Source organism: Patagioenas fasciata, chromosome Z (genome assembly GCF_037038585.1).
Source record: "Patagioenas fasciata isolate bPatFas1 chromosome Z, bPatFas1.hap1, whole genome shotgun sequence".
Lineage (NCBI taxonomy): Eukaryota > Metazoa > Chordata > Aves > Columbiformes > Columbidae > Patagioenas > Patagioenas fasciata.
Genome location: NC_092560.1, coordinates 8,029,007 through 8,043,307, shown reverse-complemented (window position 1 = coordinate 8,043,307; position 14,301 = coordinate 8,029,007). Strand labels below are relative to the sequence as shown.

At 39.1% G+C, this 14,301-nt stretch overlaps 1 protein-coding gene across 1 annotated transcript; it reads left to right on the top strand.

The window, feature by feature from the left end:
• The first annotated feature begins 1,845 nt into the window (after positions 1-1,845).
• On the top strand, positions 1,846-13,811 carry CCDC125 (coiled-coil domain containing 125). Its single transcript, XM_065861094.2, has 12 exons — positions 1,846-2,051; positions 2,342-2,698; positions 4,182-4,240; positions 5,622-5,708; positions 6,590-6,667; positions 7,398-7,483; positions 9,590-9,672; positions 10,115-10,230; positions 10,767-10,874; positions 11,675-11,846; positions 13,176-13,309; positions 13,440-13,811. Exons 2-12 carry the CDS (start codon positions 2,428-2,430, stop codon positions 13,773-13,775), a joined length of 1,530 nt encoding a protein of 509 aa, XP_065717166.1. The 5' UTR covers positions 1,846-2,051; positions 2,342-2,427; the 3' UTR covers positions 13,776-13,811.
• Positions 13,812-14,301: the final 490 nt, after the last annotated feature.

The following is a 14,301-nucleotide window of genomic DNA, read 5'->3' as shown; positions in this document are numbered from 1 at the left end:
CATGTTCTTGACTGGATCTCTTCATTTTCATCAGGCAAGCTGTCAAAGTTCTGACCTTCAGTTGCTATTTTGGACCTGCAGCTGGAGAAAATAAGTTCTTGGTAATAGCCCAAACATGCTTCTGTTAGATGCTATTCTGTTCCTTATCTCCAAGGAGTTATCTTATGGATTGAAGGCTCAATCTTATGGATTGAAGGCTGTTTTACTTAAAGAAACAGAAAGTTCAAAGGTTCGCAGCTTGCAGAAGTTATGCCAAGCAAACTCACTTATGCTAAGTGAATTGTATATGAGCAGTTTATAACAGAGTTCTGTAAGAAGCCAATATACTCAATAATTCAATGAGTGAAAGCAGTCTATTGCCTAACAATAATTATTATATAATAAAATAAAAATTAATTTTATTGTGATTCGGTATGGTTGGGGACTAGATAAGGGTTCAGAACAGCCAGGTTGTAAGGCTTCAGCAGCCTCTGAGGCGCTCTGAGGCACACGAGAGCTGAGACAAGTGAAAATTCAGCAGTGAACGAAAGGAAGACAATCACACGGTTGCCCTTAGTAGCAGCAACTGGGTTCAATAACTGGGAATTTTTTAGAGCTCACAATTAAAACCAAACCTTCTCCACTCCTGCCCCCAAGAAAACTGTAAAATCCTGGTAACTGATGGCAGCTGAGGAGCTTTTGATTTCTAAAGGGTAAAGCAGTATCCTGAAAAGGAGTTAGTCTGTTTCTGAGTTGTTACACCAAAACCTGCTACACTCCGCTGTATTCTTGAATGTGTGGAGTCTAATGCAGCGTGCAGGGTGTATGACATAGTTTAAGGCTTATTTGCTTTATTTTGGAGGGAAGAGAAGTGACTTGGTAAGAGAGATATTTTAAAGTCATCACACAGAACTTTGGGAATTACTTAGAGCGTAAGGAAATATTGGTTATGTCTGCACCAATGTGGTATATTAAGCAATAAGAGTTTTTTCTCCTTTTTCTGTCTGTATTCTCTCTCACCAATCCAAATCATGGAATATATGTTTATTACTGTAAGCTTATCAAGAATATATATCATTTAGCAGGATAACAAAACTGCAGTGATCCGAAACATGGGTACACTTAAAATACTGTCAGCTGCCTGTTCTTACCACCTGTAAAGCCTTGGTCTGAGGAAAGCATGGCTGTGCAAATCAGAAATAACCTTTCTTCACTGTAAAGGTGGCTTGTAAAGCCCTACAAAAGATTCTGTAGGAAGTGCTTGCTAAAAAACTTTTTTGTAGACACAAGTTTGAATAGTAAAACTTATTGCTTGAAAAATTATTGTGAAGAGTATTATGGCTACATATTTAGGATGTTTGGGTTTTTTAATTCAAAATTTGGTGTAGACTTTTTGTGAGAATACTGCATCAGCAATTCATCCCTTGTATAAACTGCAACGGTGAAAAATCTGGGATTTCCTTGCAGAATAGGGACCAAACATCATGGAAACGCACACATACATGTGTTGCTCTTGAACAGCTGCTTTCAGTGTTGTTGCTTGAATGGGAAACTGGGTGGAGGGTGGTTGATCGCTGGCATGGAAGTGTCTGGACGCTACCAGTTATACCAGTTACTGAGAATGCTCTGAATGACCACGTCTGAGTCAAGTAAAATCATGTTTTGAAAAACTGGTGGGCACGATATAGATGAAAATGAAAGGAAAATGGAAGGGAGAGGGAGAGGGAGGGGGAGGGGAAGAGGGAGAGGGAGGGGGAGAGGGAGGGGGAGGGGGAGAGGGAGAGGGAGAGGGAGAGGGAGAGGGAGAGGGAGAGGGAGAGGAAAGGAAAGGAAAGGAAAGGAAAGGAAAGGAAAGGAAAGGAAAGGAAAGGAAAGGAAAGGAAAGGAAAGGAAAGGAAAGGAAAGGAAAGGAAAGGAAAGGAAAGGAAAGGAAAGGACAAAAAAGAAAGAAAAAGAAAAGACGAAGAACTGACTCCGGTTGCTCCACAGCCTCCGCGCTCCGGGCAGCTCCGGGGCCCCTTTCCGGGTGCCGCCCCGGGGCGGGACCGGTGGCGCCGAGGCCGGGCGGACAGGTGGGTCCGGGACTCCGGGCGAGGACTGGGACCGGGGAGGGGGCACCGGGAGGGGGCGGTGAGGGAGTTGGGGGTGTCACCGAGGCGCTGTCCTCTCCCCGACTGCTTGCCGCCCACAGACCCGCCGGCAGCCGGAGGTTTCGCCGCTCACACGTTTTACCGGGCGGCCGGAGCGATGTTTTTCTGGCAGCCTGAACCCGTACGGGAAGCGGCCACGCACCGACAGCTTCCGATTTTTCACTTAAATGTTGTTTTACTGCTTTAATTATGGAGTTTTTCTGTTTCCCTAGGTAAAATACTTGTTTTGTGGGACCTGCTGGTCACGTTGCCAGTAGGTGAAGTGCCCTCAAACAGGGAGAAAAAAAAAAGCACGAAGATGGAGGAGGCAGAAGATGATGACATGACATGTGGAGACTTGGGAAATGGACTTGGCAGAAAGCCTGGAGGTGTTTATGAAGGGGAAAATTTACAAAACACCTATTCGTTTAGGTCTAGGAAGGGATCTGGAAAGGTTTGCAGTTCTCTCTTGTCAGCAAAGAGGGTGGAAGAGGGTGATGCTGCAGCTCTTCCCGGTTCAAAGCGAAACAGTTTAAACAACAGCTCATCCAAAAAGCCTGTTGCTAGTTCCACCCGACAAAATAACTGCGGTAAGAGTAATTTATAAGTTCATTATTCACTGTGAGAAAAATCTCTGTTAGCAAAACAGAGCAGTTCAGCTGCTTCACAAGGTGTCATTGAGTTTAATCAAAACCGATTGCCAAAACACTTTGAAATCTGTGAAGGATTCCAATGCATGTGCATTGCACACCCGCTGGCATACCATCCAGCCTTGCAGGTTTCCTTGCTGCAGCCTGTAAATCTGCTCTTGGTGGCCCAGAAGGAGATGCTTCATGCCACTGAAGCAACAGTAGAATCTCTGTTCCTAGATCTTCCTCCCAAAATGCTGACAGCAGAATTGCTTTTCCATAAATTAGGCTGTGGCCCTTCTTAGCGTAAAATGACCATTTGGAAGTGTTCAGTTTTACATCTGAAAGTGACATTTCACAAAGAGCACCCTGTGGTGGGGGACAGCATTGGTGTTTTTCTAAATACCTACATGAAATTAAATGGAATTGCTTGGAATCCTAGTTTAAGCATGATTTCCTATAGACTGTATCTAAAGCTTGTGGCTAAATATTCATGATGCTGTTTACTGGTTAGTTGAAATTTGCATTGCCATACTTCTGAGGTTAAGAAGTTGTTTTTAGAACTGCACATCTCCCTTGACTTTTTTGTGACAACAATGCTGTGGATAAAATGCAATATAGGTTGTGCCATTCATTACACTTTAGCTACTTTCCTGTATATTTTTACCCACTTAAAGTATTTTGCCTGAAGTATTTCCATGTAACTTCATCATTTCTCTCCTTTAGAGCAAGCCCCCACTATCTGCTCCACACACCACAGTAAACTGAGCCACGTAATTATTGGTTTCAGCACCTTCAGTGAGATGTTAAGAGAACAGAGTAATTCTTATTGGTTTCAATGGTGTTCTGCTGGTTTCTGTATGATACTTGTCCTAGATCTGGGTCTTCCACAGCAATACCCATGAAAGCATGAGTAAAGTCCACCTGAACCTGACCTTGACTACCGCTGAGATGCTCAGCTTAAGAAATATGGTACTGGGAATAACTGCTTGTTTAGAGCTATATTGGACCTTGTGGGATATTCCACCACCGTACTTGATGTTCATCGTCTTCATCTCTTGAAAATTGTCCCTACTGCTAAATAGTGCTAGCTGCTGTTGTGTTGTTTGATTGTTGAAAAGTTACAATCTAAAAAGAATCTAAAAGAATGCAATTATTTGTTTTCATCAAGATGGCAATTTTGGTGTGTTTTTTAAAAAGAAATTCTAAAATAATTCTCCTTATTTTAGGGCTTTTCACAACTGTTCTTTTTTTCCCCTCATTTTACTTCTGTAACTGTGAAATAGTGTGTTTGAGCGTAGTATGTTATTCTTAAATCTGTGTATTAGCTCCAGAACAGCAAAAACCACAAAGATGATTTTTTTCAGGGTAAAGCAAATTCTTATGTTTTCTTTTGTGAATATTTTAGTATCTCATTGTTTAGTGTCTCCTATCAATCTTACAGAACCTAATACTGAAGTGTCAAATGAGGAACTAAAGCAACAACTTCAGGAAGCTCTAGAGGTTTGTAACTGTGCATTGAAACCTGCATTTCCTTTTCATGTAGCAAAGTGAAGCACAAAGTGGGTTTAGCTGAAGATCTTGGTATGTCCAGAACCTTGGGTGGATTCAGGTTCTTGAAATCAGAGCACTAGTTGGAAGCCTCGTTAAATTTTATGCCAGGAAATCACAGTGTGAGATGCAGTTTATACTTGATTGATTTATTTATTTTTGTGTGTGTAGTGGGGTGGCAGTTAGAAGTATTTTGAAGGATGTAGAGAATATTAAAGAGGTTGTACTCATTTTTTAGCAGGATTTCTTTTTTTTTTTTTTTTTAAATTAAGCTTTGGTCCTGAGCAGCTACAGTGTAAACAGAATAGTCTTTGGGGTTTTACCACACTTTTGTTCAAAGGTAGTTAACTCCTACATTTTACATTTACTGTGGTGAAATGTGTGGATGTGTTGGCATCAGTCCAGGCAGAAGCGCAGGGTGATCTCAGCTGCAAAATCATACACTTCATTTGCGCAGTGTTCTTTAACATAAGGGTAGCCCATGGTAGGTGATTTTCAAGCTGTTTTAGGATGACAAAGCTTCAGTGCTCAACAAGTTAAAATGTCAAGGAGCCTCACTCATTTTCAGTTAGACAAAACTGATCAATTGGCACTGTCCCAGATACAATTTCAGTATCAATTGCTGCAGTAACAACTGGAAGAACTATGAAAAAAAGTTTTGCATGACCACAACTGAACAACTGAGTGACCTACGTAGGGGTCAAGGAAGGAGAAGCATACAAAGCAGTAGATTTTTATTTAACTCTTGGAAATTGAAAAACTGCTTTTTTCTGAATGGGGGAACAATGCATCAATACATGATTGGCATGTACTTGGAGCAGGAATCTGTTTTGTTGTTATTTTGTTCTGGACAAGTAGGGGTTTTGATCTGACAGTTCTAATATGATGTCTGCGCTATAGAATATGGATATTTTGTATCATGTATTTACAGTACATCTTACTCATATAGCATATTTATTTTAGTATATATTTGTAATATTTACAGTATATTTTGTATCTGCTGTGTGTATTGTGTTTTGATTACTTATTTTAAAGCTCCAGACGTGTGTTGGTATATGCAACTTCTTTAGCAAGGCAGAACTGCAATATTTAGTGGTTTATTTCCAAATATGCTAGAAGAGAACAGAAAGAATAATAATTACAAGTATTCCTTAAGGGTTTTGTGCTAACATGCACTCTTAACATCTCTTAATTGAAAGCAAGCTATTAGAAAATAATCGTATAGGATAGAAACAGAAGATTGATTTTTGAAAGGAGCAAATTTACGTTGCCATTATGGTCTAGTTTTAACAGGGTTAGCTTGGCTTTTACTCAATATTTTATTTTGTTTCAGGAAGTTGAAGTTTTGAAAGTTGAGCTTGAAGCGTCTCAAAGGCAACTTGAAGGAAAAGATGAAGCCCTAAGAATTCTGCAGAGCATGGTAGGAGTTGTTCAAAAATCTCTTACTTAGTGGTAAACTGAAGAAAACAGAATTAATCTTCCTGTCAGTCCTCCTCAAAACCCCCCAAACCTTAAGTTCTTCCCAGGGCTATAATTTAAAGCATTGAGTCTACAAGAGTCTACAGATTTCGCTTCTACAATTTACTACTTTTTCTGCATCAACAATTGCAGTTACTTGAGACTTCACTGTGGTAGCAAATTTTCATCATTTTATGTTTGAGGATCTTTTAGGATTTATCTATTTAACTTGAAGATCAAAGCCTTCTTTCCAGTCATTTAGATTATAGGTTTTGCCAGTGCTTGAAATTCTCCTGCAAAGCAGAGATATTTTCAGTGGACTACTTTGTCTGTTGTCCTACAGGACAGAATGTGTTAAGCATTAGGTCAGTCTTTTGTTCACAGTTGGTAATACTTTTATTCACTGTTACAATGAATTCTGTTGAAATCAATTCCTGTTGCCAGCTTGCATAACCCATTTATATAGTTCTGCACTTTCTACCCTCAGACATTTGTAGTAACATACACCTGGATCGAAGTATAAGTATGTTGTAACCAAGTTTTTTGAGAGCTGACTTTGTGGGCAAGCCCTAAAGAAGACATGATCTTATTTTAAATGATGCTATTTTTTTTCAATAGAAAAGACTGTGGGATCAAAACGCAAGTTTGTTATGCCATGTAGTTATTTAGTGACTTGAAATTGGAACCCACTGGGACTTACAAGCAAGTTACTAGTATTTGTAATTCTCCACACTCCTCTTTAACTAAGAATGTAAACTTCTCTTGATGTAAAACTGAAATTTGGCTAAAGTCAAATCAAGTAAACTTAGTTACAGTAGTTGATAGAGTTATGTTTTTTTGCAGGCAGTATTTAATAAAGCTACTAGTCATACAAAAGCAATGCTTAAAAAAACTGAGGAAGAAAAGAGAACTTTAGAAAAGGTAAGGCTGCATGTTTCTTCCACAGCTGTGCAAAAACATAGAAGTCCGTTGCTATTAATAAGGGGTTAACAGGCTCTTTTATTTGAATAAGTACATATCTGCCATTAGTTCCAGATTTTGTTGAAAGTGTTCTTATTTCTTTTTAGTAGAAAGAAAAAATGTTAATGTACCACTCTTTGCGTCTAAATGTTTTCTTGCTGTAGCATGTACAAATCATAACTGAAAGTTACTGGAGTTCTCTCTGTACTTTCAGCTGGTCTTTGTTGTGAGTTCTGCAGCCTTTCGTGGTTACTTGCACTGTTTCTTAGTCAAGCTGGAACTTCCCAACAAGTCTGAGAAACAGGAGCCCTGTTTTCATAGGGATGATGGGGAGGAGGAGGAAAGCGGCATTGAGTTACTGTGTTAAACTGAGTTTTATGCTTTGATTCTCTTTCTATGTGACCTTTCCACAGAACAGTAAAGGGACAGGGAGGTGTGGCGGTGTGGGGTTGTTGTTGTAATAAGCCACTACAAGCATCAGTTCAGGCAACACATCCTGGAATCCATAGACCAGGGATGCAGAAACTTTTTGGTGCCTGGCACCAAACATATTTTTAACAGTATTATAGGTTGTCATTGTCATTGGTCACCTGGATCTCTGCTGATGCCAAACTCAGCACCAGAAGTTCTTCTTTGTCCTTTCAATGGGGGGCTTGTAATGAGCTGCTTCAGGTTTGTCTTGTTTCCACAGGAAATAAGTATTTTGCAATGGGAAATTGAGTTTGATCAGGATCGATTTAAAAACATAGAAGACACATGGACAGAAAAATATGACAGGTATTTGACTTACACTGCGCACCATTGGGGTTATTTTATTTGCATTGAATGCTGTATGTTGTCTTTCTTGTGTTCTAAGTTTGCTTCACTGGGTTTTCTGGGGTTGTTGTGTTTTCCTAATCTCCTTCCAGGTTTGGGAATATTTATTTATTTTTTGTGCTAGTCATAATTGTATTTTTCAATTAGAACTACTAAAATTACTAAAAGTCTCCATTCTTTAGCATCTCTATAGGCTAGCTTTATTAGGCTGAGTTTTCATTTTCATCCTATTACATTATTATGTTAGCCAGCTGAGACCAGACTGTCTTTATTTGCTTCAAATATAAATGAGGCATAGAAAATAATGGTATGTGCATGCATGTGGAAATATCATTTGCTGGTTAATCATTGCTTTATTTTTATGCATTGTAAGCATGAGCATATGTACAGGTACAACTAAACGCTTTTGAGAGAGAATGATCAGCTGGTTCTTTGTTTAAATACAAGTTACCCTGGGCAGACAGCAGATGTGGTCAGGCAAGCGGAAGATGCCAGAGGCACTAAACCAACAATGCAATAACAGATGTTGAAAAGTGGCTCCAGCAGGCCCGCTTATTTAAACATAGATATGATATCTCTGAAGTCTACCCATCAGAGTTACAGTTCTTTCAGTGGAGGTTTTTATTTAAAGTCTTCCAACTTGGGATAAAAAAAAAATCAGCCAAAAGCTTCCAAACTGTGAATTGGTGAGAAGAGTTTTGTTAAGATATTGTGTCTTGTTCACCTCTTAACTTAGTTACAGTTGTCAAGGGACACCTCTTGAAAAACCCTTTGACTTCCCTGACTTGAGAGAGTAGGAATTGTAGCCAGGTAGATTGGAGCAACAGAACTACTGTTAATTGTTGAAAGCTAAAGACGTGGCTTCAGAAAATTGTAAGCCAGGAGCTCAGTCTGCTTAGCTAAAAGTTTTTCTGATATCTGAGAATGCAGGATAAGGCTTTGTTTATTCAAGTGAAATAATTCAGGTTACCATTTAGTTTTAAACAAAACCTTGAATTTACAGTCGGTTGCACTTACTAACAGCTGAAGAGATGCACCAAAAGAAATGCATTGCTTTAAAATTTAGGACTTTAGATTGACACTTTTCTGTTCAAGAAGGAAATACTTAAAGGAAGAATGCATTATAAATGTGTATTGTACGCTCTCAGGTTGCAACGCTTAAAAGTACAGCTGTTCTTGAGAACAGTAGTGCGAATACAGGAAGTTTGCTTTCTAAAATTAAGACCTGAGCTGTGTCCTCACATGTCCAATAACAATTTTGTTCTTTCAAGGAAGTAAGAGATTTCTAGCAAGTGTTCCAGAGGTTCATAATTACGAATTTCTTTGAGTTTCTAATGGTAATGTGGTACTCAAACTTACATCCTGTTAAAGTCTGAGTTTTTGGCACCATCTATTTAGACATGAATGATTTTTTTTTCTTTTTTTTTTCTTTTTTTTAACATTCATTTGAACATACTTGTGCGCATTTAGATTGCTTGTTTGAGGGTGTGGTTTCATGAACAAGGTGAGCCTGTTTGAACAGTGTGTGCTACCTGGGTTGCAAATAAACCTCTGAATGAGTGCAGAGATTCTTGGTTTTGCTCCCTGCAGAGCCACCCCCAGCCCAGATAACCAGCAGTGGCTCTGCAGAACCCAGCCTGGCGTGTCCTGCTTTCCGAGCCCTGGTTCAGTGCCAGTCAGACCAAGCCCACACACAGGACTTCCTGCAGAGAGGTAGCTAGGACTAGTTTTATAATAGGTTGCTTATGGGCCCCTGGCTAGCAGATTTAGATCTAGCAATATAGCACATACTATAGGTACAGATATGGAAAAATTTTACAATCTTTTTTCAATTAAAAAATGTTACAAGTGGGGAAACTGCTTGTATAATGCAGCACGTATAAAATCTTATCAAACCAAATGCCCGACTCTTTTCAGTTTTGATTTTTTTCTTCAGTCTTTTCAGAAATCCTAACTTTAATTTGCAGGAATATTAGACGTAATGTTTTAACAGGCTTTTTTTTTTTTTCATTTAAGCACCCATTTAAAAATATTTTTTTTGAAGATAATACTTTCTGACTTCTGCAGGATATATTGTGAAAATGCAGCTCTTAAGGAAGCATTGAAACTGAGAACAGAAGAAGTTAAAACTCTTAAAGCTGAAAATGCAAGTAAGCCTCTTCGCATAGTGTTTCTCAGGAATAATTCAGGATTTAGCTATGAAGGAAGCTTTCTGTCAGGCTAAGTATCTTGTTACTTCTGCTGATATTAGTGGATACGCAGAAACCCTTTGTAGACAGACACGCTGTGTTTGTTTTTCTTCTCATATTGTCAAAGAGCAGCTGCCTTTGTTGTCAGTATACAAAGAGATAAGCCCATAGTAATGAGGCAGAGTAATATATGAAATGGTATCTCTGTATATGGATCATTACCTCTAGGAAAACACAGAAGGAAAGACAACTGGGATCTGAGTTTCTACGTTTACGTAGTCTTATCACATTCCAAACCTGGTGCTTAAACTACAGAAGCGCTTAATTTGGGTGTAGTTAAACACAGAAATTAAGAAATGAGAACAGCAGACTTTATAATCACTTTCCCTTTTTTATTTCACAGTCCTGAATCAGCAGTGCTTGGAATTTCTTGCAATGCTAGATGTGAAACAACAGAAGGTTGTTCAGGAAAACATGTCCTTGAATAAAAGTGACATTACAGATTTTACAGGCCTTGAAGTAAGTATGGCTTACATGTCTTTCAGAATGGATCATTCAAAGATATATAGATAAATTTTGTTTGCTGATTATGTGGTTGTTTCTTTGGACCCAATATGCCTTTGTGTTCCTGTTAGTCAGTTTTCTAATTTTTGGTGTGTCATGATTCCTATTTTCTAAAGAAAAGGTTGACAGGAGGAGTGTCAGCCTATCTTTCACAAGCCACCATGCTGCTTTTTTTTCAACCCAGTATCATAGTTCTTAACTCCTATCCCTAGTGCTTTACTTTATTGAGTGAAAAAAATATCGAATGAGGCTTGCAGGGAGTAGCATACACAGGCCAACAATTTTTGTGTCTCTTGCTTTTCTTGCAGAAAAATATGTTTTATGGTTGTATGTCAGAAGAAATCATGCCTAAATCTCTTGTAGCTTGTTTCCCTTGACCCTTACACTCGCATTGTATTTTCAGGATTTTTTTTTGCCAGTCATCTGCATCTCTCGGATTGTGTTGTGCAAGCAGATAGATATTTAACTGGTGGGTTTTTTTTAATTTTAAGCTGGCAGTTCTTGGAGCCTGCACCTGCAACACTTCTGGAGGGCAGCCTTGTCCCTGTGCTAAAATGGCAGCTGTAACTCGAAAGCAACTTCTTCATCTCAAGCAAGAGGTAATGCTGCTTGAGATAGATATGCAGAAGCAGAGGAGTGTTCGAGCTCAACACCAAACAAACCCTGAAACACTCTACTGCAGCCTACAAAAACTAATGTGTCTTAAAACAATAATGCATTTCAGAAATAATGTTCCGGTCGTACTGATTGTAATGCCCTAACTTTTGCTGATAAAAAAACTCTAATTACACTACAATCAGCTTTACTAGTTAGGAAAAAAAAAAAAAGCAAAACCCTTTATAATATTTTTTCCTTCCACTCACATTTTTTAATCTAAAAAGAGGAAAAAACACTCTAAGTGTATGCACTCTGTAAATGTGCACATACTGTGAGTGCGGACTGCTTCTGGCCCTTTTCCTTCCTTCCTGGCCCTGATTTCCACCCCTCCCTTGCATTGACGTCAACACTCACAAGCCTGCTCACCCAGCTGGGTCAGGAGCCTGATCGTGCTGAAAACTCTGTATTTACATCACGCTTAAATAGAGAATGTGAATTTCAGGCTCTTAAGGTTTTTAATTTGGTAAAAATCTATAGTTTTAGCAGTTTTACTCTAATTTGTATTTGACTCTGCAAATGTGGTAACCATCCTTGTGGTCCCACTGCAGAAGTTCCAGCTGACTTACGGGTTTTGAAAAAAAGTGCTGTCACGTCCCTTTTGGTTTCTGTTGCTTCCTTGATTGTATTTATTTAGAAGTTGTCTGTGTTAATGGCTTCAGTCTGTCTCTTAATATACATTTTATATCTGCTATTGCTTCCAAATCACTTAATATACTTTAAATTTTCTCTGAATTAAAACCAGATTGAAAATCTGAAGAAGAGTAAAGAAGAAGCTTACATTATGGCAGATGCTTTCAGAATTGCATTTGAGCAGCAGCTAATGCAGAGGAAGGACCAAGCCCTGAGGCTTGCAGAAGTGATAAAGATTAAGAAGGAAATGAAATTTATAAACTGGAGACGTCTGAAAGATGAAGGTAACTGGGCATTCTATGTATCTATAATGGTTGAATAGAAGTTAGCTGTAAAGTGGCACAGGCAGACTTTCTTACTGTATTAAATATACAGTTGTGGTTTGATTGCTGATTGAGGTTTCTGAAGAGTCGAGAAAAAAGGAATAAGGTTATGTCAAAACTGTAAACACGTTAAATAATGTGTCGTGTAGATGAAGAATTTCTACTGCAAGTCTCACATGTATAATGTAGGGTCTCTGTGTATTAGTGGGCTATATAAATACTATTGTAGATCATAGGAGCTACCAGTCTGGGCTTTCAATGTAGCATTTTTTTATTACACATTCATGAACTGTATTATCTGAGTGAAAACACGCTAGAATAAGGAAGCTGTTCTGTAGATGACAATAACATTTGGGATACTAAAGATGTTATGAAAACAGCACAAAAAAAGCTAATATCTGGCAAGTTTATCCTGGCTATTTTAGATGCAATTTAATGGGCTGGGTGTTTTTTCCAAGTGATCTCTATGTAAGAGTTAGGGAAGGAAGAGAAAGACAAAAAATATATACTGAGCTTTCACTGAAATACTAAATACAACACAGTTTTTTATTATATATGTGTACCTACATCAATATTTATTACATTTCTTATACTTCACATGGTCATCTGTGAGTTACAAAGCACTCTGTAAATAGAAGAAATCTCTATTACCCTTTTCTTCTTTAAGAAAACAGATAACAAAAAGTATTTAAGTGCTTATGTCATGGTCAGAATGACACTTGAAGATAGATTTGTGTTAGCCATCGAACTGGAGCTGCCAGGCTTAGAGGTTTGGTGGGTCTTCTGGATTCCTTAGGCAGCCTCAAGATGTAATATTAAAACAGCATACATCTTGAATATGTTTCCCCTCAACTGATATAATTTCCCAGCTCTGTATCCTGATACATGTGTTTCATAACTTTGATGTATTTTAACGTTTTTTAAAACCTGAGGAATTTTTAAACAGGTTGTGTAAAAAAAAATTTTTTTCAGGATACCTACTGTTTAAAAACAAATCACCACAAATGATTGTTTAACGAGATGTGTTATGGTGTATTTTGCATACAGCGAAAATAATTTTGTTTTCAATTTACCTATATGTACAGTGAAAGGTCTGTTTAGCCTTTAAGTGATGCTGAGGGTGCTGCTTTACGCAGGTCACGTGCCACATCACATACAGCGAGACAAGCTACAGCTTGAGTTGCCTTTTAAGAGATCATTCAGAATCCAGTTTTATGCATGTCCATTTTATCCAAAGCTATTTTTTCCTCTTCCTAAACCCCACGGTCCGTGTACTTTTGTTTTCCTGAGGATGTGTCAAGTTACCGGGGAACAAGAACAGTCTGGGGCAAAAACTGTCAGGACTCCTCTCGTCAGATGGGGACTGCAGGAAAGTGAAAGAGTTGGACAATCCCCATGAGATCCTGAAGATGTTAATAGATTTGGTTCGTATTTTGTTAAACTATTCATCGTGGGTCCTTAGGGGAGGAAACGTAGCTGTTAGTCTAGACAGACTGCCTCATTCTTAGCTTATAATCCACTTTCTTTTCTTTCTCCTTGAAATAAATAACCCAGGTAAATGACAAAGAGGAGGCTCTGGCTCATCAAAGAAAGGTGAGTTACATGCTGGCTCGCGCAATGGAGGCAAAAGAGGATGTTTTGGAACAGGATAAAGGAAATGTCACGCTGGGGAGTTGTCAGGACAAAACCACGGAGTCATCGGGCCCCATCCGCACTGGCTGCCAAAGCCCCCATTCTCAGAGCAGGAATTCTTCAGTTCCCAGTGCAGAAACACTTGAAAATACGGTAAAAACACTGCGAAAATCACACTCCTGGCCATCTGAGATGACACGCTATGAAGAAAATAATCCACGTGGAAAAGTGGATGAGACTGTAGTGATCTCTGTATAGTTGTCTGCTGGAATAAATTCAGTTTTTACAAAGAAATCTATTGTGGAAATGCCTAAAAATGCGCTGTGATGACATCACTGAGGCCCACACTAGGACGATGTGTTAGCTGGTACTGTCTTTGGCAAAACAGCCTGATTTAATTAATTTCACAGAATCACAGGATGTCAGGGGTTGGAAGGGACCTGGAAAGCTCATCCAGTCCAATGCCCCCGCCGGAGCAGGAACACCCAGCTGAGGTTTCACAGGAAGGTGTCCAGGGAGGTTTGAATGTCTGCAGAGAAGGAGACTCCACAACCTCCCTGGGCAGCCTGGGCCAGGCTCTGCCACCCTCACTGAGAAGAAGTTTCTTCTCCTGTTTAAGTGGAACCTCTTGTGTTCCAGTTTATACCAATTGCCCCTTGTCCTACCATTGTTTGTCACCGAGAAGAGCCTGGCTCCATCCTCTTGACACTCACCCTTTACATATTTATAAACATTAATGAGGTCACCCCTCAGTCTCCTCCAAGCTAAAGAGACCCAGCTCCCT

What these genes read in the sequence shown, in the direction of transcription:
- CCDC125 (XM_065861094.2), top strand. Translation starts at nt 2,428, where the DNA reads ATGGAGGAGGCAGAAGATGATGACATGACATGTGGAGACTTGGGAAAT. An exon ending in CAGATTTTACAGGCCTTGAA is followed by an intron (nt 10,231 to 10,766) that starts GTAAGTATGGCT and finishes TTTAATTTTAAG; the next exon opens with CTGGCAGTTCTTGGAGCCTG. An exon ending in TTCTTCATCTCAAGCAAGAG is followed by an intron (nt 10,875 to 11,674) that starts GTAATGCTGCTT and finishes AATTAAAACCAG; the next exon opens with ATTGAAAATCTGAAGAAGAG.